At 43.2% G+C, this 26,354-nt stretch overlaps 1 protein-coding gene across 1 annotated transcript; it reads right to left on the bottom strand.

Annotated features, from left to right (window-relative positions):
• Nucleotides 1–21,846, bottom strand: EEF1AKNMT (eEF1A lysine and N-terminal methyltransferase). Its single transcript, XM_027868598.1, has 8 exons — nucleotides 21,466–21,846; nucleotides 19,517–20,276; nucleotides 14,746–14,945; nucleotides 10,345–10,540; nucleotides 7,847–8,014; nucleotides 5,239–5,451; nucleotides 3,375–3,506; nucleotides 1–3,003 (listed from the first exon to the last, which is right to left on the bottom strand). Exons 1-8 carry the CDS (start codon nucleotides 21,616–21,618, stop codon nucleotides 2,729–2,731), a joined length of 2,097 nt encoding a protein of 698 aa, XP_027724399.1. The 5' UTR covers nucleotides 21,619–21,846; the 3' UTR covers nucleotides 1–2,728.
• Between the last annotated feature and the right edge of the window lie 4,508 nt (nucleotides 21,847–26,354).

Genomic DNA, 26,354 nt, shown 5'->3' with positions numbered 1-26,354 from the left:
CTTGCCTTCTCAATTGGTGGGGAAATGGCTGAAGGGAGATAATTCAGAACTCAAAAATTTTTTTTTAAATTCTGTTTTATCCTTTGTAAAACTATGATATTACTTTTCTAACCTAACAGGGATAAGATAAAGTATGAATGATACATGGAAAGGGGTTTGGGAACTGAAAAGTTCTTATACACATGTGAGTTGTTACCTCTACTTAACACATGACTAGGAATGACCTTAAACCACTAGAGGGGAAATTTAGGCCACACAACAAAGGTTAAAAATATGGAAGGTTATAAGCATGGAATAAATAAATTTAGAACCCAGCTGTTTTACTGGCCAGGTAAGACACTGAAACTCTCTGGGTCTTATTTGTAAAAGAAGGGCTGTGGACTAGGTATCCTTCACCATGGCATCATAGATTTAGGGGTGATCGAGCCCACTGCACTCACTTCACAAAGGTCTTCCATTAAGCCCAGTCCACTTATTATTTCAGACAAACCCAGGTTGGTGATGGTCACAAACCCCCTCCTGTAAGAAGAGGTAGGATTTGTTCCAGTTATTTGTGCTCCAAAGTAAAGAGCCTTAGATTTAGAGTCAAAGGACATCAGATTCAAATGCCAGCTCCGCTTGTGTGAACTTCAGGCAAGTAATTTAACCTCTTGTCTGTAAAATGAGGTTGGACTAGTCAGAAGACCTCGAAGGTTCTGGTCCAAATGAAATCTAAGAACAGTATTGATTCTCACGTCTAAAAAACCACTTTGGTGCCAGACCACAGACAGTCAAGTCAACAAGAAGCATCTATTAAGCACCTACTATGTGGTAGGCACTGGGCCAAGCAAGAGAAATAGCTCAGATTATCCACAATCTTCCAGAAATGTGGATGTCCCACTGAAATAGCTGTATTTTAAGTGCCAGCCTGGGTCATGTCTCCTATTTCCATAGTCACCAACCTCTTTAGGTTCTCATTAATACCTTAGACTATTATACTACTTTCCTAATCCCTCACCGTTATAATCCACCTCACGTACTTTGCCAAACTAGTCTTCCTTATACACAGGCTTCATTATGGCATTCTTCTGTTCAAAAAATTCTAATTGTCTTCCATTGCCTTCCACGTCAATCATTAAGCATTTATTAAACACCTACTATGTGTCAGTAAGTGTACTGGGAATACATAGAAAGCAAAAAACACGGCCCCAGGCTCAAGATCATATTCTAACAAGGGAGCCAACATTCAACTAACAATGTACATAGAAGATATAGAGAATAATTACGGAAGTAAAGGCCTCTGGCCAAAGGTGAGATCTGAGTTGAGTCTCGAAGGATTCTAGGAAAGCTAAAAGTTGGAGTGAGGAAGTAGAACATGCCAGGAATAGGCTTGCACGTGGAAATAGTACAAAGAATGGAGATGGGGAGTACTGTGTGTGAAGAATAGCAAATAGGCCAGTTGGGCTAGATGGGAAGAGTGGACAGAGAAGAATAAAGTGTAAGAATATTGGAAAAGCAGGAAGGGACCAAGTTGCAAAGGGCTTTAAGTGTCAGAGGATTTTATATTTGATCCTGGAAGTAAGAAGGAATCCCCAGAATTTATCAAGCAGGACGGGTAACATGATCAAACCTGTGTTGAAGGAAGGTAATTTTGGCAGTTAAATGGAAGATAGATTGGAGTAGGAAGAGATGAGGCGGGGAACCAATTAGGAGGTCACTGCCACAGTACAGGAAAGAGGTGATAGAGGGCCTGTTCTGGGGTGCGGTCATGTGCCTAGAGAAAAGGGGACGTCCACAAAAGACACTGAGAAGGTAGACAAGAATTGACAACATACTGGATATTGAGGGTGAGTGCAAGTGAGATGTTGAAGATGATTCCATTGCATTCAAGGCCCTCCGTAATCTGGCACCACCCCTACCTGTAACACCATTAGTTCACTGTTTCATACACTTAAGGCTCCAGCCAAACTCTACCCTTTTGCTCCTCTAAGCAGGCCTTGGACTCTCTCCTCTCTATGCCCTAGCTTATGCTATCCTCTGTGTCTGGAATGCCCTTCCCTTTCCTTTTGTGCCTGCTGAATTCCTACACATTCCCGAAGATCCAATTCAAAGGCCACTCCCTCGTGAAGTCCTCACTGAACTTGCCCCTTAGATTTTATGTGCATTAAAGAGATGCATGTAAGTGAGAGCTTGCACTACAGTTCCCTGAGCCCAATCAGACCATACACTCCACGAGGGCAAGGGACATGTCTTATCAAAACTTTGTATCTCCATCATTGCCAGTTCAGCGCTGTACACTTGAGAAACATTTGTTGAATTCAATGGACACAAGATTTTCCTCAAGATCTACTAGACAGAACTCAAAACCTATTTAAGTGGAACTGATCCATTTAAGCTCCAGTGGTCCTAAGGCACTTAGTAAATGCTGGTCCTGGAATCCTGTTTCCCTAATACCCAGGGTTTGTAGCCTGTTATGAGGCTGACTAGAACCAGGGAGGAAGGAAAGCTCAGTGGGGAATTCTGGGAGGTGGAGCCCAAATACCAAGAGATATTGAAGGCAGAGACCCTCTTTCATTCTCCCAAACCCCATGGCAAGCCAAAGTCCCAACAATTACATAGCAGAGGCTAACAGCGCAAATCTATGAAGACAAGAGAGAAGCAAGAGGCTTTCAAATTATTTTTGTTATTTTTCTCTTCTTTTCTGTCCCCAACCACCCATTATGTCGCTCCATTCGCCTGCCCTTGGTTATCACACAATCTTCACGGTCTTGAGCATGTCTGACAGGACATATGTGCTATCAAAGCCCTTCCCTGGTCTCCTCAGTGTCCTTTCCAGGGCCTGGGCCATCTCAAGGATCTCAGAGGTAGCCAGCTTATGCTCGGGCTGCAGCTGGCAGAAGAGGATCTCATTGACCTCGCCCTCAATCTGCCGTACGTAGAGCAGAGGGAACACCTTCTTGAGTCTGGCCAGCACTGAGTCCTTCAGCCCTGAGTCTCGACACACCAAGTTCAGAATGAAGACACCTTCAGGAAAAAGAAGAGAAAGTGGGGAGCGGAGTTTCAGCCTAGGGATAGAGCACTTTAAGGTGTGTAAAGCACTTTACATGTATCACACTGATCCTTACAACAACCCTGAGATGTCGGTGCTATTATTATCCCCCTTTTACAATTGAAGAAACTGAGGCAGGCAGCGGCTAAATTACCTGCCAGAATCACACAGCCAGTAAGTGTCTGAGGCTGGATTTGAATTCAGGTCTTCCTGAATCCAGGACTAGTTGCCTCTCCAGTGAACTACCGGGCCGGAAGAAACATTGCAAGAGGCAAAAGAACAACCACTCCACCAAGGAGAAAAGAGCCCCTTCCTTTATTTCCACTCCCCTCTACACTGCCCATACCTTCTGGGGTCAGGATCCCTTTGACATTCTGCAGAAAAGCATGGTCCACAAAGGCTGGAGGTGGGCAGCTCATTCCTACCGTTGGGTCCTTGCTGTCTACATCAAACATGATGACATCGTAGCGAGCTTGTGCTGCGAAGAAGAAAAGATTGGCCCACAATTAATGGAAAATATCATCTGGCTAATAAAATATTCCTTGAATTCCTATAACAAATACCCTTTGTGTCTGACTTGGGGAGGGGGTGAAGGATGAGGAAGTAACGAGAGTGCAAGGTCATACGTGGAAGGAGATGGTGTTACAGATATCTGCCACAAACTATGTGAATACATTTTAAAATAAGCCTACGATTTTAGAGGCAGCTAGGTGGTGCAGTCAACAAAGCACTCAACTTAAGAGACAGGAAGATCTGAATTCAAATCCAGCCATAGTAACTTACTATGTGACTCTGAGTATTAAAGTTACTTAACTTCTCTTTGTCTCAGTTTCCTAACACAGTAACCATGAAATAACTCACAGATGCAGGAGAGGAGAGGCAACATTGGATGGGATGGGGAGGGGCAGAAACGGAGGTGTCAGAAAAAGCCCAAGGTAAAAAGGGGGAACCTGTCATCTCTAACCTCCCTTTCCACTGCCTCTGAGGATTGGGAGCCCAGCAGCACAGGCAGCCAGGGGGGCAGGATACTCACTTGGCCACATCAGCACTGCAAATGTGCATGGTTGCCAACGTGAAAGTGAAAATGAGGTTACTAATAAATCACACAAATGCTTGAAGCTGTGAAAGTTAAACACGTACATGTCGAGAATTGACTGTATATTTAGGATAAACAGGAAATCGTTGACAGAGGGAAGGCACTGGAATGAAAAGGGGGTGGGGAAAGCTTCCCATAGAAGGCTGGATTTCAGTTGGGACCTGAAGCCAGGGAGGTCAGTAGGTGGAGAAGAGGAGGGACAACATTCCAGGCATAGGGGATATCTTGAAAAGTTAATGGAAAGGGAATGACTGAAAGCTCCAACACTATGAGAAGATGCTGACCTCCATTAGCAGAGGGAGCTTCCTTACCTGGGAAGTCACTAAACACTCAGATCCAGTCCCTATGACCCCTTGATTAGTGAGTTGATGACCAAGTCTGACATATTTCCTAACCATCTTAGTACCAAACAAATTCTCCATGCCTCCAACCCAATCCATTTACTTGCCACACTCATGAAGCCAAAGATGACATCAGGTGGCAGTGAATGCATCTTCAGTGAAGTCTGAGAACACAGGCTATGTAGTAAAGAGGTGGCATGTACCTGAGGACTCCCATCTTAAGCAGAAGGAATAAAGGTACATCTCATCCCTTGGGAATGTGACCCTGCTCCCCAGCAGGAGGACCAATGACCTGGACAAATACTCTCTTTGCCTTTTTCAAGGTTTTTTTTTTTTAAAGCTCCAAGATTCCTGGGAGGCAACCAAGAGATCCAGTATCAGGCAACTACAGAGTATAGAAATGACAAATGCATTTTTTTTATCACAGCAATGAATTTGGGGGCTTTTCTTCATTGCTATAGCAAAGGTGAACCTTAACCCTGCCCCTATTCCAAATTCCACTTCACAGGAGATCAACCTAATAGGGTTTTGCTATGTTTGGTCCATCCCTTTGTCATTTTGCCAAGCAACGCCTTACCCACCTGGCCAACTACTCATCTAGCTATGCAGATTTTAGGAGGCTAGGGTTAATGGGCTCATCCCTGGGTCAAAATAAAAACCTACAAGTGTGGGATGAACGACATGTCACTTTTCCTAGAAGGTTAACCCTCAAGGTCTTTCCTAGTCCTGGAATTCCCAGACACCCTCCCCTCAAAGTTTTCTTATACCAATACCTTCTCTGGCCAGATTGGTGATGTAGTCCAGGCCATCTGCAATGTGAACTTTCATCCGGTCACTCTCGGTGAAGCCAAACCAGCGGGTGGCTACCTCCAGCATAGAAGGGTCGATCTCCACAGCATCGATGTGAGACTTCAAGAAGTGATCATGGATAAAGAGGGGCAGGCTACCGCCACCCAAACCGACCACCAGTAACGACAGCGACTCCTCTGAGGTGAAACAATGAAACATCACTCTGCTGTCCCCTACACAGAAAGTCTCATCCCAACCCCAGGGAACATGGGGACTGGGGGATCTATCATGCAAAAAGTTTCATGAGGAAAACACTTTCAGTTACAAAACATGACATTAACTTGAGCTGTTATTGCCTTCTTGGCCTAAATGATCATAATTCTCGTTACGATTTCAACAGATGGCTTTTTTAAAAGTAGAGATTTATAGTGAAAGAATCATTTCTAATATGCAAGCAATGTAAGTATATCTAAAAGAGTAATTGGAAAACAAAAACGTCAAAACCTTAATATTCTGATGGATTTGTGATCTCATCAGTGTGGGGACAACCTCCAACTGTGCAGACTGTAACCCACCCTTACCCTCTCATCTTGGGTAATTCTTGTTCTTGTCTACCAAAAACTCCTCCCTAGGAGGGTGCCCTCAATGTCTTTGGGGGACTTGCCTCTAATTCTCCTTATGTGGATACCAAGGCATCCTGAGAGCTGTCCTCCGTTTATCTTTCATGCTGGCCAAATGCCAATACATCTTATTTTCCAGTCATCCATTTTTCTGGTCAGGTCCTTTAAACCATTCTTCCCATGCGACTGACAGAGGAACTATGTGCCTGGTAAAGAAGAACCCTGAGCTCACTCTCAAAGAGGAGAAGCAGAGCTGCCCAAGTCACAGATGGCATGAAGGCTTTCCAAAGTCTCAATCCCCCCAAAGAGAACTGCCTTGGGAACTCTCCTATCACCTTTCATGCAAATTCTTCCCTTAATTACTTTAACAAGGTTTTAGATCCCGGCAAGTCAGACCCTGATGATTTTCACGTCTCCAGCCCTTTGGGTGACATTCAATTTTAACTTCAGAGACTGTGGCACTCCCTGGCTTGCAGTCATAACAGGAAGACTATTGGTGCTATAAGATGCGCCTCTGCTTCATGGAGAAGCCTGGGTCATATCAAGCACTGCACAATTTCCCAAAGGCAATCCAAGCTGCTCCCTTCCTCCTGCTCAAATCTAGCCTAATTCACTATCCATGCACAATGTCTATCCAAAGTATAAAGACTGACAGACCAGCTCTATGGATTGTCCATTTAACTGCATATCACAGTCTGATCTGTGGCCTCGAGGTCACATGAAGTCCTTCAGATCCTCAAGTGTAGCCCTCTGACTGAATCCAAACTTCACAGAACAAATTCCCTTAATAAAAGGGCCACACTTGAGGACCTAGAGGGTCACATGTGGCCATGAGGCCGCCGGTTCCCCACCCTTGGTCTGAACAAAAGGCATTCTTCAACCACTTGGTTTTTCCTGTGTAGATAGTTAGGCCAAACTCTTCAAAGTAATTATTGATCTCATTTGGGAGATTCTGCAATATTCAAGGGCTCAAAATGTTTGAAAGGTAAACAAAAAGAGTCAGGAATCCAAAAGTAAACGACTAATATGTGTAGCCATTTTAGGGTTATATAAATTTGAGGCTAAACTAATCTGGGCCCTCCTTTATCTGAAGAGGAGTTGGATGTAGTGCTCAAAGAAACACATACACAATTATGTCAGTCTATATATTTTTCTTGTTCAGTAGTTTTTTCAGTCTCATTCACCTCCTCATAACCCCATTTAGGGTTTTCTTGGCAAAGATACTAGAGAGGTTTGCCACTTCCTTCTCCAGCTCATTTTTACAGATGAAGAAACTGAGGCAAACAGAGTTAAGTGACTTGCCCAGAGTCACACAGCTAGGCAGTGTTTGAAGCCATATTCGAACTCAAAAAGAGGAAGCTGCGGGACTCCAGGCCTAGGGCTGTAGTCTATCCACTAAACTACTGAGCTGTCCACTAGACTACCTACGTCATTCTCAAAAAGGCACAGAAGCTATTGGTACGATTCTGAACATTTGTTCCTTAAGCTAGATGACATAACATTCTGGTATCACAATCTTCTTTACAAAGAAATGAATGAAAAAGCATTTAACTGCTCCCTATATGCCAAAACTGTGCCCAGATATCAACATATTGGTTAATCAAGTGTGTACCTATTTAATTGAAGCAGCCTGTATGTTTGAGGGCAAAAGAGTCTGAACCTGTGAGTCCACTGGCCTGGGGAACTCCCAGTGTGGAAACTCCTTCCATCAATGAGAATCAACAACTTCTCTGTAACTTTAGTTCTTGGAGAGTTCCCTGGCCCCTGAGAGGTTAAGTGACTTGCCTATGGTCACACCGACAGTATGTGTTGGAAGCACACCTTCAATCTAGGGCTTCCTGACTCAAAAGCCTGTTTCTCTACCCACAAGGACACTTCACTTGGCCACTCCCTATACAAATATAATGTTCTAGGCAGCACTCCCTGGCCCAAATCCATTCATTCATTCATTCATTCATTCATTCTCTCCCACCTGGGAGCATCTCTGGGTTTTTCAGCAAGGCAAGCCCAGCAATCATGGCCTTGTGGTGTTCACAGCACAGAAAACTCTTCTCAATGGGCTGACTCGCAGGCACAGGAGGGTTCTCTGGAGCATCAGCTGGCCGGAGTTTCTTCTTATCCTTTTTCCGCTTTTTTTGGGCTAAGGCATGATGGGAGTAACAGTCAGTCAGTCAGTCAACAAGCCTTTACCAAGCACTCGATATGTGCCAGGCAACCAGTGGTGCCGCAAAGAAAGGCAAAAAGCTGCCCGTGACTTCAGTGGGCGAGACAACACACGTGCATACCTGGGCAGATGGAAGGCACATGCACAGTATACAAAGATAATCTGAGAAGGAAAAGCATTAGCAGGCAGGGAGACCTGGAAAGGCCTCCTGCACAAGGTGGGATTTGAGCCTAGTCTTGAATGAAGCGAGGGAGATGAAGCATTAGGGAACAGCATTCCTAGAACAGGGGAGAGCCAACGCCAACGCCTGCAGATAGTGCGCAGACCAGGGGCGGGGAACCTGCAGCCTCGAGGCCACATGTGGCCCCCCAGGTCCTCAAGTGTGGCCCTCTGACTGAATCCAAACATCACAGAACAAATCCCCTTAGGAAAAGGATTTGTTCTGTAAACTTTGACTCAGTCAAATACCTCAAATCACTTTCCCATGTGGTTTCATGTGTCCTCACCAACATCTCTGTGAGTCAGGAGGAAGCGGCCTCATTTATCTCATTTTAGAGATTATGAAATGCGAACAATTTAGAGTCGAGTGACTTGGCTGAGGCAGGAAAAGCTGAAAAGTTCTAAAAGGAAAGAAGTTCTTTTTGTTGTTTTGTTTTTCAGCTAAGACTTTTTAAAAACAATTGTCTACTGAGACCTGAAACTGAACGGAAAGCCGAACTTTTCAACTGAATTGAAAGAGAGAGGCCCCTTCTGTGGAAGCTACCAAATGGTTAAACAGGGGATGTGAAAAATAAATTTGAAATTGGACTAGGTTAAAGCCCAAGACTTGTCACAAGCAGACTTACGTCAGAACAAGAGCAAAAATACGTGACTATGAAGAGTTCTTAGACATTTTTTCCCATAGTCCCCTTGGATGGCTAGGATACAGGACTGTGTGATACAGCAGAAAGAACACTTTTTGGACTAGAAAATCAGGACACCAAATTCCATTTCCGAAATTGCTACTAAATAACTGCCTCAGAAAAGTAGTGAGCTGCCCATTGCATGAAGTATTCAAGCAGAAGAGGCTAGATGTTGTAAAATAATATCCTGCATTAGAGCAACTTCAGAATAGGCGACCTTTATTGTCTCTTCTAAATCAACAATTCTGCAAACTAGAGGTTAAGTTTCTCTTTCAATAAAATGTAGATGAAAATTAAATAAATAAAATGTAGATAGAGGGATGGAGGGGAAGAGGAGAGAAAGGAGACAAGTCACAGGTAGTCAGTGAGATGATCTGCACGCAAAATACCTAAAGTTACCTGGAGAAGAAGCTCTTTAAAACATGAGGCATGCTATAAGAAATGATGAGCAGGCAGATTTCAGAAAAACCTGTAAAAACTTGAATGAACTGATGCTGAGTGAAATGAGCAAATCCAGAACACTGTACACCGTAACAGTCACACTGTGCGATGACTAACTTTGATAGACTTAGCTCTTCTCAGCAATACAAGGATGTAAGATATCTCCAAAGGCCTCATGATGAAAAATGCTATCCACATCCAAAGAATGGACTATGGAGTTTGAATGCAGACCGAAGCATACTATCTGCTGTTTTTTTTCTTCTGTTGTGTTTTGTTTCCTCTTTCTGGTGGTTCCTCCTATTGGTTTTAATTCTTACTTACAACATCACTAATGTGAAAATATGTTTAATAGGAATGTATATGTATAGCCTATATCAGTTTGCACACCATCGTGGGGTGAGATGTGGGGAGGGAAGGAGAGAAAAATTTAAAACTCAAAAGCTTATGGAAGTGATTGTTGATAAATCAAAATAAATTAAAAAAAAAAAATGAGGTGGCCTCATTGTAATATTCACTCTCTTATTACTATTACAGTCAGAGTAGACTGCCACCCTCTGGAACACCCACTTTTCCAAGGGCATATAATCCATGAATCTGCTGCCATGATTGTCTTTGGCATTCGACAGTGTCACCTACCTATTTTATTAAAATGCTAGCATTATTAATAAAGTGACTAATTGCCCAGAAAAATGTGAGGTAGTATCTTTTTTTGTGTGAACTAATATCCCTACTTTTCATTATGGCTGAGGAGTCCCTCATTCAAGGTCAGGGCAAACACCACCTCCTGGGTTCCTTTATCACCTTGATCCACAGACAAGAAAATTCTAGAGCCATCAGACTCCACCTTTAAGCTTACTTTTTGTTCTATCCACAGACACACTCCTAGTTCTCTCCAACCCACCTTACGCCCAAAGACATGCTAAGCCCACCCTCACCCCACCATCCTGGCCATAGGACCCCTACCTCGATGAGGTGTATCAGTCAGCAACCTGGCTTCCGACTGTACCACATTCCTGTTGCTGAGAAAGATCAGACGTCGGAAGTAGCGCTTGTCATCCCCCTGGACATCCTCAATGACATAGTCACCACTCAAGGAACTATAGTCTCGGTGCTGAATGGTCCGGACCCCAATGTCCCCACCAACAGACAAGAAAGGCACCTGAAGGTAAAACCAGGTAAAGGAATTAAGGTGGTTCAGAAGACCAAGTTACCCCAAAAAAGTCAGAGAGACAATAATTGCTTCTTGTATGTGTATCTGAGAATAGTGAATGGGGAGAGAGAGTAGAAGAAAATATGGTAAAGGACTATTAAATTGTCAAAGAGAGTTGAAAATTCAATGTTAGCAGGATTATGGAGAAATACTATTGTTTTTGGAGATACTATTATCATGGAGAAATAACATTATTATTAACAGATTATTACAATAATGGTAGAGATGATAATTGGTGCAATCTTCTCTCTACTCACACAGCCACTACTGCTGGCTTAAGGTACCATCAGCTCTCACCTGTATTACAGTGAAAGCTTCCTTACTGGTGTCCCAGCTTCCCAATTTCTCTGGCCAAAGTAATCTTCCTAAAGTACAAGTTTTTGGGTTTTTTCCCCATAATCAAGTGACTGCTTCTTGCCTTTAGAAGAAAATACAAAGGCTTTATTTAAAGCCTTTCACAATCTGACTCCCGGTGATTTCTTCAGGCTTTTAACATGTATTACTCCCCTTCTGGCACTAATTCATTTTGTTATTCTCCGAATTCATCATTCTATCTCCTGCCACTGTGCTTGGAATATATGTACTCCTAACTTCACATCATAACCTTAGAATCCAGGCTCCTTAAAGTTCATCATAAGTGACCCCTTCAGGAAACTCCTCACGCCCACGCTGGTTGTTAGTGCTTTCTCCCTCGTCAATTTATCATGTATACAGTTATCTGATAGGCTGGTCCCATGCTAGGAGTAAGAGATGACAGGATGAAGGGTAGATTACTCCACTGGTATCCTTAGGATATCAGGACAAAGCAAGGAAGACCTCCAGCACATTGAGTGGACCTTCTATGGTGAACTGGTAAGAGGCCACAGACAAGAGTGGCATAGGATGGGCAAGCTGGATGGACTGCAAATTGCACCATGGAAGGGAACTCTCAGATCAATGAGATCACAGACCCATTTGAGTGAGAGAAGGGTTATCTTTTTACAGGTTGCATCTTTCAAGTAGAATGTATGGATAGGAGCTATTGTTCATGCCTTTGTACTCCAATCTTTTAATGAAGTGCCCTCATAGAGTTGATGTTTAACATCTGCTTGTTGGAAAAGATCTTTTTGGGAAGTAATATTGCATTAAATGATAAGAACTACACAAAATTTCATAATCTTTGATTCAAGAATCACATTATTAGGACAAAGACCACAAAGATGCTATTAAACAAATGTTCCTATCAGCTTTAGATACAGTAATAAAAACAAAAACAAACTTGGATGCAACCCACACCTCCAAGGATTGGGAAATGGATGAACAAATTATGATGCACTGAATCAAGCAAGCGTTTATTAAGTGCCTACTTATGTGTCAGTCACTATGGTAGGTGCTGGGGGCACAAAGAAAAAAAAATGAAACAGCCCCTGCCCTCAAGGAGCTTACATTCCAATGAGGGGAATAACACACATGTAAGGAATACACAACATATATGGAGTAAATACAAGGTACCACTCAGATGGGAGACACTTAAAAACTGCAGAGAAGTCTCATGAAAGAGACTGCATGTGGCCTCAAGACCACAGGGTCCCCACCTCTGTTAAAGTAAAGGTCCAATCACGTCATGTCCCTACTCAAAAAACTTTAGTGGTTCCCTATCACCTCCAGATCAAACTAAATCCCTGGCATTCAAAGCCCCTCATAACCTAGCCTCGACACACATTCCCAGCCTTCTTACACCTTACGTCCCCCCTTGCACTCCTGATTCAGTGAGAGTGTCCTCCTGGCTGTTCTTCAAACAACACGTTCCTTCCCTCACCTCAAAGCATTTTCACAGACTATATTCCATGCCTGAAATACTCTCTCCTCATCTCCACCTCCTGGCCTCCTTCAAGTCCCCGCTAAAATCCCACCTTCTACAAGAAGCCTTTCTCAATCCCTTAGTTTTGGTGCTTTTCTTCCGCTATTTCCTATTTACTCTGTACATGGCTTGTCTGTACATATTTGTTGCTTGTTGTCTCCCTGAATTTGACCGGAAGTTCCTTGACATCAGGAACTGTCTTCTGCCTTTCTTTTGTCTCCTTAGAGCTTAGCACAGCGCCTGGCACAATACAGGCGCTTCCTGAATGTTTACTGATTGACTGACCATGGTGGCCTAGTTTTTAATAAACCCAAAGACTTTAACTACTGGGCTGAACACTCATTACTCAACAAAAACTTTCAGGAAAACTGGAATCCAGTTTGGATCTGGATTTTGGAAAACTAGAAAGCAGTCTGGAAAGCTAATACTTGTGATTTAAGGTTTGCAAGGTACTTTACATATCTTATCTCATTTTATCTTCACAACAACACTGATGTGTGGCTATTATCCCCATTTTGCAGATGAAGTGACTGAGGCAGAGAGAGGTTAAGCGATATGAAGTGTTTACGACAGAACATGGTCTTCCTAACTCTAAGTCCAGTACTCTTCCTACCATGCAACCTAGCTGCCAACAACTAGGCCTAGACCCCAAAAAGATCAAAGACTGAGGAAAAGGTCCCATATATACAAAAATATTTATGGCAACTCCTTTTGTAGCGACAAAGAACTGGCTACTAAGAGGGTGTCTAACAATTGGGAAATAACCAAACAACTGATGGTATAGAAATGTAACGGAATAATATTGTGCCATAAGAAGTGACCAAAGGGACGGTTTCAGAGAAATCTGAAGCGATGCAGTGCAAAGTGATCAGAATCAGGAAAACAATTTATATAATAACAATAACACGGCAAGTACAAACAGTTTTGAAAGACTTAGCCACCTGGTAACACCATGGCCAACCACTATTTCAGAGGACTAATAATAAAACATGTTTGCCATCTCCTGACAAGAGAGGTGATGGACACAAAACGGAGAATGAGACACGTCTTTAACTACGGCCAAAATGAAGATCTGTTTTATTTAAGTATGCTTATTCGTTACAAAGGGTGCTGTTTTGTTTTTTAAACTGGGTGTGGGAAGTTTTGGGACAGCAAAAGAAAATAAAAATGGCAGTGGGGGGAGAAAAGAAAGAAAAGAGGGTTTTCATAGCTTTTAAAAAACTGAAAAGAAGAGATGAGATGCAGGGTTAGGAAGACACAGGCAAGGACAGCTTTGAAATTAGGGTGTGGAATTCAGCATATAATTCTGAAAAGAAATGCATGCTGTATGTGATGGAGATGGAGGGTTTCATTTACAATCCTCTTTTTCTCCTTTTTACACACAGAAATATTTGTGTTTGCCAAGCTAAAAAAAAATAACCCACCAAATGACCCCTGGTTTTGTGTTCCCATTCAGTGAGAAAAAGCTACACTCTAACCACAACATCCGGAGCTTCCCAGGAAGAATTCCTAATTGGCAACTAAAAGACCTTAATCCCAAGGTCTGGCCAAGAAAGACAAATGAGTTGTTTGGTCAAACAAGACGGTCTACAAGACAGACCAGATGTCTGGATACCTGGATTTTACTTTCTGATTTGCCAACACGGCACTAAACTTTAAGATGCCTCAGTTTCCCCACTGGTGACATAGAGACAAAAATCCTCGCCTGTATATTCATCCATTGCTTGTAGTGAAGATGGACCAGGATGGCACAAAAATGCTCAAATTCTAATTGTGGCCAAAGGTCAAGCTTTTCCCAATTAGTACAGAATGTTAACCTGTAGTAAATATGATTGAGCTGAGTTTTGCTTATATCCCTTCCCACCCTTCAAGCAGAATTGCTCTTAAGTCATAAAATAGCCCAAAAAGGTCAGGAAAAGAACAGAAAATGAAAAATGTAAGGGCCTGGCTGAGCTACAGATTGGACCACGGGATCATATAGAGATGTGAAGCTAGAAAGGGCCTCAAAGTATCTAGTCCAATCCTTTCGTTTGAAAAATGAGGAAACTGAGAGTCAAAGTAACTTGACCCTAAGTGACTTGCCCAAGGTCACACAGGTAGTAAATAGTAAAGTCTGGATTTGAACTCACATCCTCTGATTCCATGGTGTGTTCTCACTCTCCTGTCATACTGCCTGAGCATCACCTCTGAGAAGACAGGTGGTAGGCATCATATAAGCACAAGTTATCTGAGTTCTCAATGAGGGCAACAGGATCTCCCAGGGGCAAGGGAAAGGTCCCTTCCTGGGCCTCAGCGGCTGTGGCAGCAACATTACCTGCTGCTGGGCTGGCAGCCCTGGAGGTGCCAGCTCCATGATTTTCCCTGACAGCTCGGCCTGGATGCTGTCCATGCCTTGGTACTGCTGGTCCCTGTGCAGGGCCACTGTGATCAGTCGCCTGAAGCCCGCACTGGCTGCCAGCTGCTTCCGACCTTCCTCCATGCCAAACAGCCACTCTGTCTCTCGGCCCTGGGGAACTGTAAGAAAAGGCTCGGTGTTAGGGGTACTAGGGACAATGTTTACACCTAGGGCCAAGACATACCTCCAATGACTTGGCCCAAAATGCAGCCTACCTTGGGGAAGCAAGGGGCCTAAGAAACTCTGCCACTCTCCCTCACTTCTGAACCAGGCCAAAACCAAATCTACACTACACCACAATAAGGGGGGCTATCATTCTCTGGTATGCAAAGCACTAAACAAGTCAAAACGACCAAGTGTTAGAGTTGATGGCTCTGGTGCCTTGACCATTCATGCAGCTGCCATACTCTTGGGCCGTTATCTAAACCCAATTAGATATTGTGCTCTCGTAAATCCACACATTTACTCAGTCTTCTGTCTGTGTTAGGAATATCATCCTTCCCTCTTGCTTGCTGAAGGCTCACCTAAGCTTTTAAAGCTCAACTGAGGAAAGAACCCCCTATTCAACAAGAACTGTTGGGAAAACCAGAAAGCAATCTGTCATAAATCTGAGAGAGTTAGGCCAACATTTTGATATACCACCGAAAACTAAAAATTGATATAACTTGAAAATTAAAGGTCATATTATAAAATAACTGGAAAAGAACCAGATCAGGATGTTTTTATAGCTATGGATAAGAAGCAGAGCCTTAAGCAAACAAGTGTCAGAGATGATTAGAAAAGATAAGACAAATAATTTCAATTACATGAAATCAAAATGTTTTTGTACAAATAAAATTAATGCAAATAGGATAAAAAGGGAAGTGGTCAACTAGGAAGAAAAATCTTTGTACCAAATATGATATCCAAGGTATATAAGTAACTTAAAAAAATATATATGACACAAAGCCATTTCCCAATAGATAAATAGTCAAAGGATATGAATGGTTTTCAAAAGAAGAAATGTAGGCTATTAGTAATAATCAGTCGGTCATAAGCATTTATTAAGCACATATTATGTTCCTAGTATAGGGTTAAGTGCTGGGGATACAAAGTCCAAACTAAAAGTCTCTGCCCTGAAGGAGCATACATCCTAATGGGGGGAGAAAGCTTGTAATTAACCAGGATACACAAAATACATACAGAGTAGAAGGAAGATCAATTAGAAGGGGACAGCGTTAATAGCTGAGAGCACTAGAAAAGGTTCTTTGCCAAAGGCAGAATTTGAGCTAAGTCTTGAAGGAAGCCAGAAATACTAAGAGGCAGAGATGAGGAAGGAGAGCATTCCAGGCATGAGGGACACCGGCCACAAAGGCATGGAGAAAGGGATGGAGGATCCTGGGTAAGAGATAGCAAGTAAACCAGCAGGGCTGGACCACGGAGGCCATGGAGGGCAGTAATGTGTACAAAGTACAGGAACATGTCAGATTGAAGAGTTCCAAGCACCAGAGTGATTTATATTGGATCCTAGTGGTAACTGCCACTGGAGTTTATTAAACAGAAGCGTAATATAGTCAAACCTTAAGCCTTGGTAAAATCACTTAGGTTGCTGCGTGAGGATCATTGTAGGGAGCGACTTGAGGCAGGGAGATCAAAATAAAGAGGCTATTACAATAGTTCTGGAGGAGCAGATAGTTAAGTAGGTGGTATGAGGGGAGAAATGGGAACATACCCAAGAGCGATCATAGAGAAAGAAACAATAATATTTTGTAACAGACTGTTACATGGGTAAGGGGGAGTGAGAAGTCAAAGCTGACACCTTGTTTGAGATCCTGGATAACTGGCAGAATGGTGGTGCCTCCAAGAGTAAGGGGGAAGTTTGGAAGAAGGATCATTTTTTGGGGAAAGACAATGAGTTCTATTTTGGTTATGCTGAGTTTGAGATCCCTACAGGATATCCAGTCTGAAATGCCCAGTAGGCAGTTAATAACAAAGGCCGAGAGTTCAAGAGGGAGGCCCAGACTGGCTATACAGGTCTGGGAACCATCTGCATAGCGATGACAGGACCCAAGGGAACTAATAAGATCAACAAGTGAGATGCCATAGAAAAGAGAAGAAAATCCAGGACACAGCCTTGGGAAGCAACCACAATCAACAGAACGTGACCTAGATGAAGATCCAGAAAAGGAGAAGTGGCCAAAACAGGTAGGAAGAAAACCAAAAGAACAAAGTCACAAAAACAACGATTTGAAAGAATGTTCCAAATTGCTACTAATCAAAAACTCTGAGGTTCTACTTCACACCTAGAAAACTGGCAAAAATGTCAAGTGAATAATCAATGGCGGAGGGACTGAGGAGAAGCAGGCATACAGGTGCCTTGTTGATAGAGCTATGTGAGTTGATATAATCACTATGGAAAGCAATTTGGAATGACGAAAATAAAGTGACCAAAATGTCCACACCACTTGACCTCAAAGATTCTACTAGGCACATACCCCAAAAAAAGAAAGGTTTCACATACCAACCTACAGGGTTTCCCCAAAGTCTTTGAGTAGTTTTAAGCCATTAAAGCTTTTAAACTATTTAAGCCAAGACTTTTGGGATACCCTGTATGTATGTATGGTAGAACTTTCTGTGATGGCAAAGAATTAGAAACAAAGTCGATGCCCACTGATTGGGGAATGGTTAAACAAACTGTGGTACTTAATAGATTAATTAGTATGCTGTAAGAAACAACGAATATGAAGAATACAGAGAAACAAGGACTTACCACAACCTAATGCAAAATGAAATAAACAGAGCCAAGAAAACAACATACACAATGACTACAACAATGTAAATGGAAAGAACCACCACAGAATAATCAAAATCAAAATTGCCAAACATGGCCCCAAAGAAATGAGAAAACACCTCCCCTTACTTCTTGCAGAGGTTGAAGTCCACGGGCAGAATACTATATGTAATTATTTTTCTGATGCACTGATCAGTTTTACTGATTTTCTTTCTTTTTATTTAAAAAATCCTTTTATTTATAAGAACCCTAACAGACCTCTCAGATTTCTCACATTTTGTTTTCTACCTTGCACTTAACCATAATGTAATATAAGCTAACTAACATCTAAGCTAACTAATTTTTTTTTATTCCCCTGACTAAACTAAACCCCATAAGGGCAGGGACTGTGGTTTATCACAACTTTGCATCCTTACCAATACTATACCTAGTAGAGTATTCTGAACATAGTAAACACCTGATAAATGTCTGTTGCTGTCATCTCCCTATACATACCTCAATTCAAGTCAAATTCGATTACTCACCATAAGCAAAAGCCCAGAGGTCCCTCTGACTGGAATTTTCCTTCCTCCACCCCTGCTTGTTAAGATCCTACCTACTCTTCAAATTCCATTTCCGGTTCCATTCCCATTCATCCCCAGATGGAGACGGTCCCTCCTCTAGCCCCCAGGACCCTGGTTTGAACCTTTCTGTTGGCAAGATGGTACAACGGAAATACCACAGAATAAAAAGTAAGGAAACCGAGGCTCGAATTCCAACTCTGATGATACTTTGCTACTTACCTCACAGGGCTACTGTAAAGAAAACACTCTGCAAACCTTCCAAAGCACTATGTAAATGTCAGTTATTATTACTCTATCAATTAACACACTGGTCTGATCCTCCTTCATGTCAAGTTTCCTGAAGGAAGAGACACTGCATCTACCCAGAGCATCACAGTGTGAGGCAAATAGGACAGGGTAGGATCTCCATGTGGACGGAAGGGACCTCAGAGCCCATCTTGTCCAATGCCTTCATCTCACAGATGAGGAAGCGAGGCCCAGAGAGATTCAGTGACCTTGCTCAAGGCCACGCAGGCGGCAAATAGCACAACCAGGATTTGAATCTAGGCCCTCTTGCTCCACGTCCAACATTCCTTCCTCCGTAGCACGATTCCTATTTCTATTCATCGAGCTCCATTAAATGTTCGATAAATATGTGCTGAAAAAATACAATGACTGAATGAAAGCCAGGTGGTGCAATAAACAGAGCACTGGGCCTCGAGTCAGGACAACCTAGTTTCAAATCCAGCTTCAGGTACTTATTAGCTGTGTGACCCTGGGCAAGTCACTTAGCTTCCCTTAGCCTCAAGTTCCTCAACTTTAAAATTGGGATAATAATCTCTCAGAGTTGTTGTAAAGATAAAATGAGATGTCTGTCAAGTGCCTTGCAAACCTTAAAGTGCTATATAAATGCTAGGTATTATTATTATTTACTCAGCTTCATTAAGTACTTAATAAATGTCTGCTCAAACAATGAATGAATGTAGGGTCACTGGCTTGACAATAAAGAAAATTTAAGTGACTAGAGCTTTCCCTCTTTCCTCCTGATGTTTACTCCTTGTGTGACCTTCAACAAGTCACTCAATCTTTGCAGGCCTGTTTTCCCATCTGTAAAATAAGGCAGATGAACTAGATGGTGTCTAAGGTTTGTCCCAGCTCTAGATCTCTGAGCCAAGGAAACCAGGCTACACGTCAATGATGGTTATCTACCTGACCACAGCACCTAGGGGACCTTGTGATCTGGCCTGAGCTCTATGTTTGACTATCATTAGGACCTACTTTAGTGTAAAAGTACATACATACACATCCCCAACAAACCAAGCCCCATTTTCTTGAAAACAAACCCAATTAGGAAAAGCAGGAAAGGATCTCAACTCACTGATGAAAATGGCAAAATGATTGTCTCTGGACAGCTTCACAGCGGGGGTATCCACAACATGCAGGGTGTAGCGTGGCTCCCCGGTGCTCCCATCACATAAATCTAGGGATACGCTCCCAGGCCCAGTCTTTCGGCTCAGCTGGCTCTGCAACCAGGCATACCGCTGCCGCTCCCGTACTGCCTCTGCCAGCCGCTCGGTGTTCTCCAGTCGTACAGGCTTGCTTTGTTCCTGAGCACACAGCTCAAGGATCTGAAGGGCAGAGCCAGAAACTGGCCTGAATTTGGTCATGATGAATGCAAAGACAGGCAGGGAAAACTGTGGCTCTGTGTCTGATGACTGGTTCTGGCTGCTGGTTACTTGGTGCACCCTTACCATCCACCCTTCCCTGGAGAAGTGATCCACAGCTTTCTTCAAGATGTGAGCTTGGGCCAGGGAGATGCACAGATATCGCCCTCCGACCTGCAGCACCCGGCCCACCTCTGCCAGCATCCTGTCCACCTTTTCCAGTGTTTTCTCTTCCTCATCTGTCAGGACAGCATCCAGGGTACCCTTGTCCAATACCACCTGAAAGGAGGCATCAGGGAACTCCATCTTTGTCATGTCCATCTGCAGGAAACTCATCTGAGGCCGCCTGCTACCATTGCGTTCTTTCATCTGCTTGATGACTACCTCACTGATGTCAATGTTCACAATATCCTGGTAGCCCACATCATAAAGCTGTTCACTCAACTCTGAGTTACCACATCCAACCACCAGCACCTAAAAAAGACAAAGGATGGGAAAAGGGCTCTTCTGAGAGAAGACCCACCAAAGGAAAAATCTTTTCAAGCTGGGAGGTGAATAAAGGTTAACTAGGAGAAGGACGAACTGTTCGAGCATCATGGAGGAGAAAACCTATAAGGGTTCTTAAAGTATCAGGATCTCATCTTGTCTGTGCTGTTAGAAACTAAAGATTACTATCAGAGAACAGAAAGATAATTATCATCTCATTTGATCCTCACAATAACCCTGGGAAGTAGGTGCTGTTATTATCCCAATATTACAGATGAGGAAACTGAGGCAAGCAGAGGTTAAGTGACATGTTCAGGGTCACACAGCCATTAAGTGTCTGAGTCCAGATTTGAATTCGGATCTTCCCCACTCCAATGTTCTTTCTATCATATCACACTGTTGAGTAAAATGAAAGGGCTGGGGGGCAGCTAGGTGGCAAAATGCATAGAGAACCAACCCTGGATTCAGGTGGGCCTGAGTTCAAATCCGGCCTCAGACACATAATACTTACTAGCTGTGTGACCCTGGGCAAGTCACTTAACCCCATTGCCTAGCCAAAACAAAAAAAAAAAAAAATGAAAGGGCTGGAGTGAGTCAATAAACACTTATTAAGCACCTACAATGTGCCATTACTGTGCAAAGAACTGGGGGAAAGGGTGAACAAGCATTTACTCAACACCTACTAGGTGTCTGGCTCTGTGCTAAGGGTCAGGGATACAAAAGAAAGGCAAAAGACAGTCGCTCTCTGGGAGCTCATAATCTAACAAAAGGGGACAATCAATAGACATTTATTAAGCCACTAATATATGGCAGACATAGAGAACAAACATTTATTCTGTGCCTACTGCATACTAAGCTCTGTGCTAAAGGCTAAAGGGAAAAGGGAGAACATGCATTTATTCAGCGCCTTCTAGGTACCAGGCTCTGTGCCAAAGGATGCGGGGGAGAGACAGCGAGCATTTATTTAGCACCTACCATGCAGTGCCAAGGCGGTCCCTGCCCGGGGTCACGGGAGGAGCCTCTCCACCCCAGGCTCCGGGCGCTAAGCAGAGAAGCTGCGGGATCCCCGCCCCCACCCCACCCTACCCCGTCCCCCCAGTAACAGCTGAGCCCAGGCCCACACCCGAGGCTCCACGTCGGCGCGCGCGGGAGCTTGGGGGGAGGGGCCCTCCCTCACCTTGTCCTTGGCCTTGATGTACTTGTGCAGCACCCCGCACAGCTCCAGGTAGCTCCCGTACCACTCAAAGGCTTTCTTCCCCCGCTGCTGAAAGAACTTCTCCCAGTAATCTGCGGACCCGAATTCCTTGGAGCTCCTGGGCAGCAGATTCATGGTCCCGGGCCGGCCACCTCCGCGGGCAAGAAGGGCCCGCGCTTCTCCGTGGGCCCGGAGCCTGACCCTGGTACCGCTCAAGGCTGTGGGACTTGTCTCTCCCCAGAGGGACTTTTCTCCTCCGGATGCTCCCTTCCACGCGGAGCGACCACGCACACGCACGGCGTGGACCGGCGAAGCCGCGACTAGGGCCAGCTCACTGACCACCCGGGACCCACATGCCCGATCCTCCCTCCCCAAGCCCGCCGCACTTTCTCACAACTCGATTTTAGAACATTGCAACTCTTTCCGGGTTCGCCGCGTCGCGATTGGTCTGTTAACCAGACCATCCTGGCTTCTCATTGGCCAGACGTTTTCCTTTTCCGGCACCTCATTGGCTTCACCGCCTTTACCTCTCCTAGCGGCTGTCTAGGGAGGGCCGGTGAAGTGAGTGATTGACAGCCGCTGGGCTGGGGGCGGGGCTTGTACAAGAGCAGGCCCTGTTATACCCGAAGAAGTCGGCTTCTGGAAGCCCTGAACCCCCAGGAATAGGGAGCCGGCCGAAAAGCAGTGATCGCCGCTAATATCCAGCACTTATAACCCTGGCTTCCTTCAAGTTCCAACTAAACTCCCATCTCTTACAGGGAGCCTTTTCCAAACCCCTCTTAATTCCGTTCCTTTCACTCTGATAATTATCTCCTGTATATAGCTTGCTTTGCATATATTTGCATGTTGTCTCCCCCATTAGATTGTAAGCTTCTTGAGGGCAGGCACTGTTTGTTTTTTTATCCCCTGTGCATAGTAGAAGTTTAATGTTTATTGAATCGAAAATAATAATTATAATAACATTTGTAGAGTGCCTGGCGCTTTACAATTTTTATTTCATCTGAGATTTTACAATTTTATCTCATTTGAGCCTCACAACAAACCCAGGGTTTAGGTGCTGTTAGTATCCCCATTTTACAGAAACGGAGGTAGACAGAAGTTAGTGACTTGCCGGCAGTCACACAGCTAAGTGTCTGAGGTAGAATTTGAACTCAGATTTTCCTGATTCCAGATCCAGTGCTCTTTCTACTGGGCCACCTAGCTGCCTTGTGCAAGCACAGGACAAATTTATTTGAGTAACACACTGAGTGTAATTTGTGGACGCAAGGGAAGAAGGAGAAAAATGGAGACACAAAGTGAAGAAAAAGTGAGGAGCAAGGGAAAAGTCAGCAGAAGTTGGTAAATAAAACCCAGTTCATTCATAGTTCTCTAATGAGGTCAATGTTCAGTACAGGTGAAAAGAGCAGAACTTAGAGTCACAAGGCCCAAGCCCAAATCATAGGATCATAAATTTAGAGCTGTAATTGACCTTACAAGCCACTGAGTCCATGCCTCACATTTTATGTAGGAGGAAACTGAGTCCAAAGAAGTGAAGTAGGGGCAGCTAGGTGAGGAAGTGAACAGAGGACCCGCCCTGAAGTCAGGAGGACCTGAGTTCAAATATGACCTCAGACCAAACACTTGACACTTACTAGCTGTGTGACCCTGGGCAAGTCACTTAACCCCAATTGCCTCACAAAAAAAAAAACAACCTTTTAGTAATTTCTGGTGATTAATTGCCATCATAAACCTTTATTTCTGTAAACAAATCCATATGACTCAACCACTTGATCAACACTTCTGTCAACATATTGTCAGTTAAATTGATGTGGGTGTTGACCCTGGAGGGCCTTTAGATTCTACTCTTGGATCTTAGCCTTTTCATAGACTGCATTGATAGGTAAACCGATTTCAGGTACATCTGGCAAATCCAATAGTGAAAACCTATTTTCAGCCTTCGCTCTTGTTCAGTAAAGTGATGTCTGTTTGTTCTGAATATTTTGATATGATATGAACCTATTTATCACATGCTCTAAATATATCTAGCAATCCTTATTAATCTTTCAATAGCTGCCTCTCGGGTCATGGACCTTACATTTCATTAACATTATATAGGACACTTTACAAATCTGTTATCTATTTTACTGTCTGAAAAGTATATATTGAAACTGATGTGGGTGATAATTGCTGTAAATGTATTCTATCCACTGAGATTTGACTTCAGGGCTTGCATGTATAACAGCCCTTCTGGCAAGGCTGGACTAACGGCTTCCTAGGAGGCAGAAGTTTGTAAAAGCCCCTTGGCGGCAAATTCCAGCTGAGCAGCAAGTACTATTATCTCAGGATCAGGATTAGAGGGACGAGCTGGAGGGGAGAAGTGAGGAGAGAAGAGGGAAGATGGGAGGGAAGGGAGGAAAGGGGGTGAGAGAGAAGAAGGTGGATGACTCTGACTTAGAATCCTTAGCCTAGTCTAGAGTGTTTTCCTTTCCTTGGCTAGGAGCTCTCCTTACTAAGAGACTCCAGCAGAGTGTGACCGGGTTCTAGCTCCTCTGAGAAACTATTGGAAGAACGGTGTATCTATTTCTCCACTTCTGTTATTGGCCAAAGCAAAAGGTAACAATTTCTAAAGGTTGCGTTGGTTATTTAAATGTTTAGCCTCCTAATTTACTTTTTCCAACCAAGGCTCAATAAAAATAAGATACTTTTAGTACAGTCCTTAGTTTGTGCTTTGCCAAAGTGTGAGACAGGGAAGGAAAACCCTGTGCTAAGTTCAACTGGCTGGGAGATCTCTATGTCTGAAAGACAATGAAAGATTGCTTGGGGGGGGGGGGGGCGGCTCTTGAAGAGGCAATTTAGGAATCCAATTTGCATTTTGAACGTTTTTGTTTTTGTTTTTGTTTTTTTGCTCAGAACTGGGAATAAAGTGATCACCAACAATCTCATTATCTTCAAGAAGCTACTCACTTCGTGCCACTGGTCTCTGTGTGTCATCTGTGTGTGTTTTCCCTCTTCACTCCTTAAAGCCAGAAAGAAGAGAGATTCAAGTGGCTCATATCTGAGAGGAAGTTGGTAAAGTGCTTTACTAGTGAGTCATGGGCCACTTGTAGCATTTTAGCCAATAATAATGGATATTTTCCAACCCCAAATGCTTCCCACTTTTTCAGAGAAGTCAGTCAGCTAACTAGCTTTTATTAAGTACCTACAATATGCTAAGTGTTGGGGATATAAAAGAAACACACACCAGAAACAAAACAAACAAAAACCAAAGAAATACAAAAACAGTTTCTGCTCCCAAGAAGCTCATAGTGTAACGGAAAAATATTTCACAGATTTTTGAGGAATGTTTATACAAACTATCTTACTACATCACCTTAGAAAACACCCCTTTCCAAAAGCTAGTTAAATCTGGGTGACTAACTGATACATCGACTTATAACCATTGTGGGAAACACACTCATGGGGACTCAAAAGTATTCAGAAAAACGCTATCCCTTCTCTGAGTATTAAGGGGAGACATAGCCACCCTTAATCTAGAACTCAAATTTGTCAGTATGCGTGCATTGGGATGAGGCCTGCCCAAATCTTTGTTTATATAATATCAGTTCAATTCAACAAGAATTTATTAAGTAACTATTCTATGCCAGACCCAGAAATACAGAGACAAAAATTAAGACAATTATGGAGAAGGGAGAGGATAAAAATGTTCAGAGATAAGAAAATGCAACACAAATACAAAGTCAATACATAGTTATTTTGGTTGGGGATAGCAGAAGGACTAACACCTGGGAGGATGAGAAAGCCCTTGTATTAGTAGGTAATCTCTGAAGCCAACCTTGACTGTGGCTAGAAATTCTAAAAGGCAGAAAGAGGGGGAGGAAGGATTAATATCCCAAGCATATGGACAACCAAAGAAAAAGCCCAGAAGCAAGAGATAAAATACTATATCAGGGAACAGAAAGTAAGCCAGTTTGGTTGGAATGGAGGGATACACTGAGGGATGTAATATGAAATTGATTTAGAAAGGTAAAATAGAGTAAGATTATAAACGTCTAAAGGCCAAACAGGAATATGTATTTGATGCTGGAGGCAATACAGAACTACTGAGGCTTTTTAATCAGGAGAGTGATGTGGTCAAATCTGGGCTTTGGCAATATCAATTGTGAATGAGATGTCTATAGGACATCCAATTTGAAACATTCAGTAGTGAGTCAGACTAGTCAGTTGTAATCTCTGATCATAAGGCCCATCTGGAATATTTCTTCATCCCCCAATCTCTCTGGTCACCCTAGGTGTAAGATGTGTCTCCATTTTCTAAACTCCTATCACTTTTATTGCCTTTATAATCTACCACCTTACAGAAAGCCTCCCAACACGTGTCAAACCTGACAACCACACTTTCTGCTTCATGGAGCGATGACCATCACCAGAAGGAACTTTAAGAGCATTACTGATGATTGTGACGTCCAAGAAATGAAACTGAAGACCTTAAGGTTACAGTTGGTGTTTTTTGTCACTACTGTCGTTGGATTAACTATAGGGGTTTCAGAAGAAGGAGACAAATTTGACAAGTCAACAGCTTGCTAAGAAAATGGTGTTCTGGATTGAAATTTGGATTTCTGGACCATGGCTTAAAATACAGTTGTGATGTGCTCTTGGTAAAGGCTGGAATGCACCTAACAAGGGGCGGTAAATAATAAGTATGAGAAGGAAATTGAGATGTTAATACCTTATCTTTGTGAAGCATGAACATTTTTCTCTGAATTAGAGGGAGAGTCTGGGCATGGCCACCCTCTGGAGGGCTTTAAATAGCTAAGCCTTCAAAACATCAATATAATCTTAGAATTTCATGAGTCCAGGACAGAAGCAGCTTTATGGAGTATGCTTGCTGTGCC

Source organism: Vombatus ursinus, unplaced genomic scaffold (assembly GCF_900497805.2).
Source record: "Vombatus ursinus unplaced genomic scaffold, bare-nosed wombat genome assembly UNPS02014789.1, whole genome shotgun sequence".
Taxonomy (NCBI): Eukaryota; Metazoa; Chordata; class Mammalia; order Diprotodontia; family Vombatidae; genus Vombatus; species Vombatus ursinus.
This window is presented reverse-complemented; position numbering and strand designations above follow the sequence as displayed.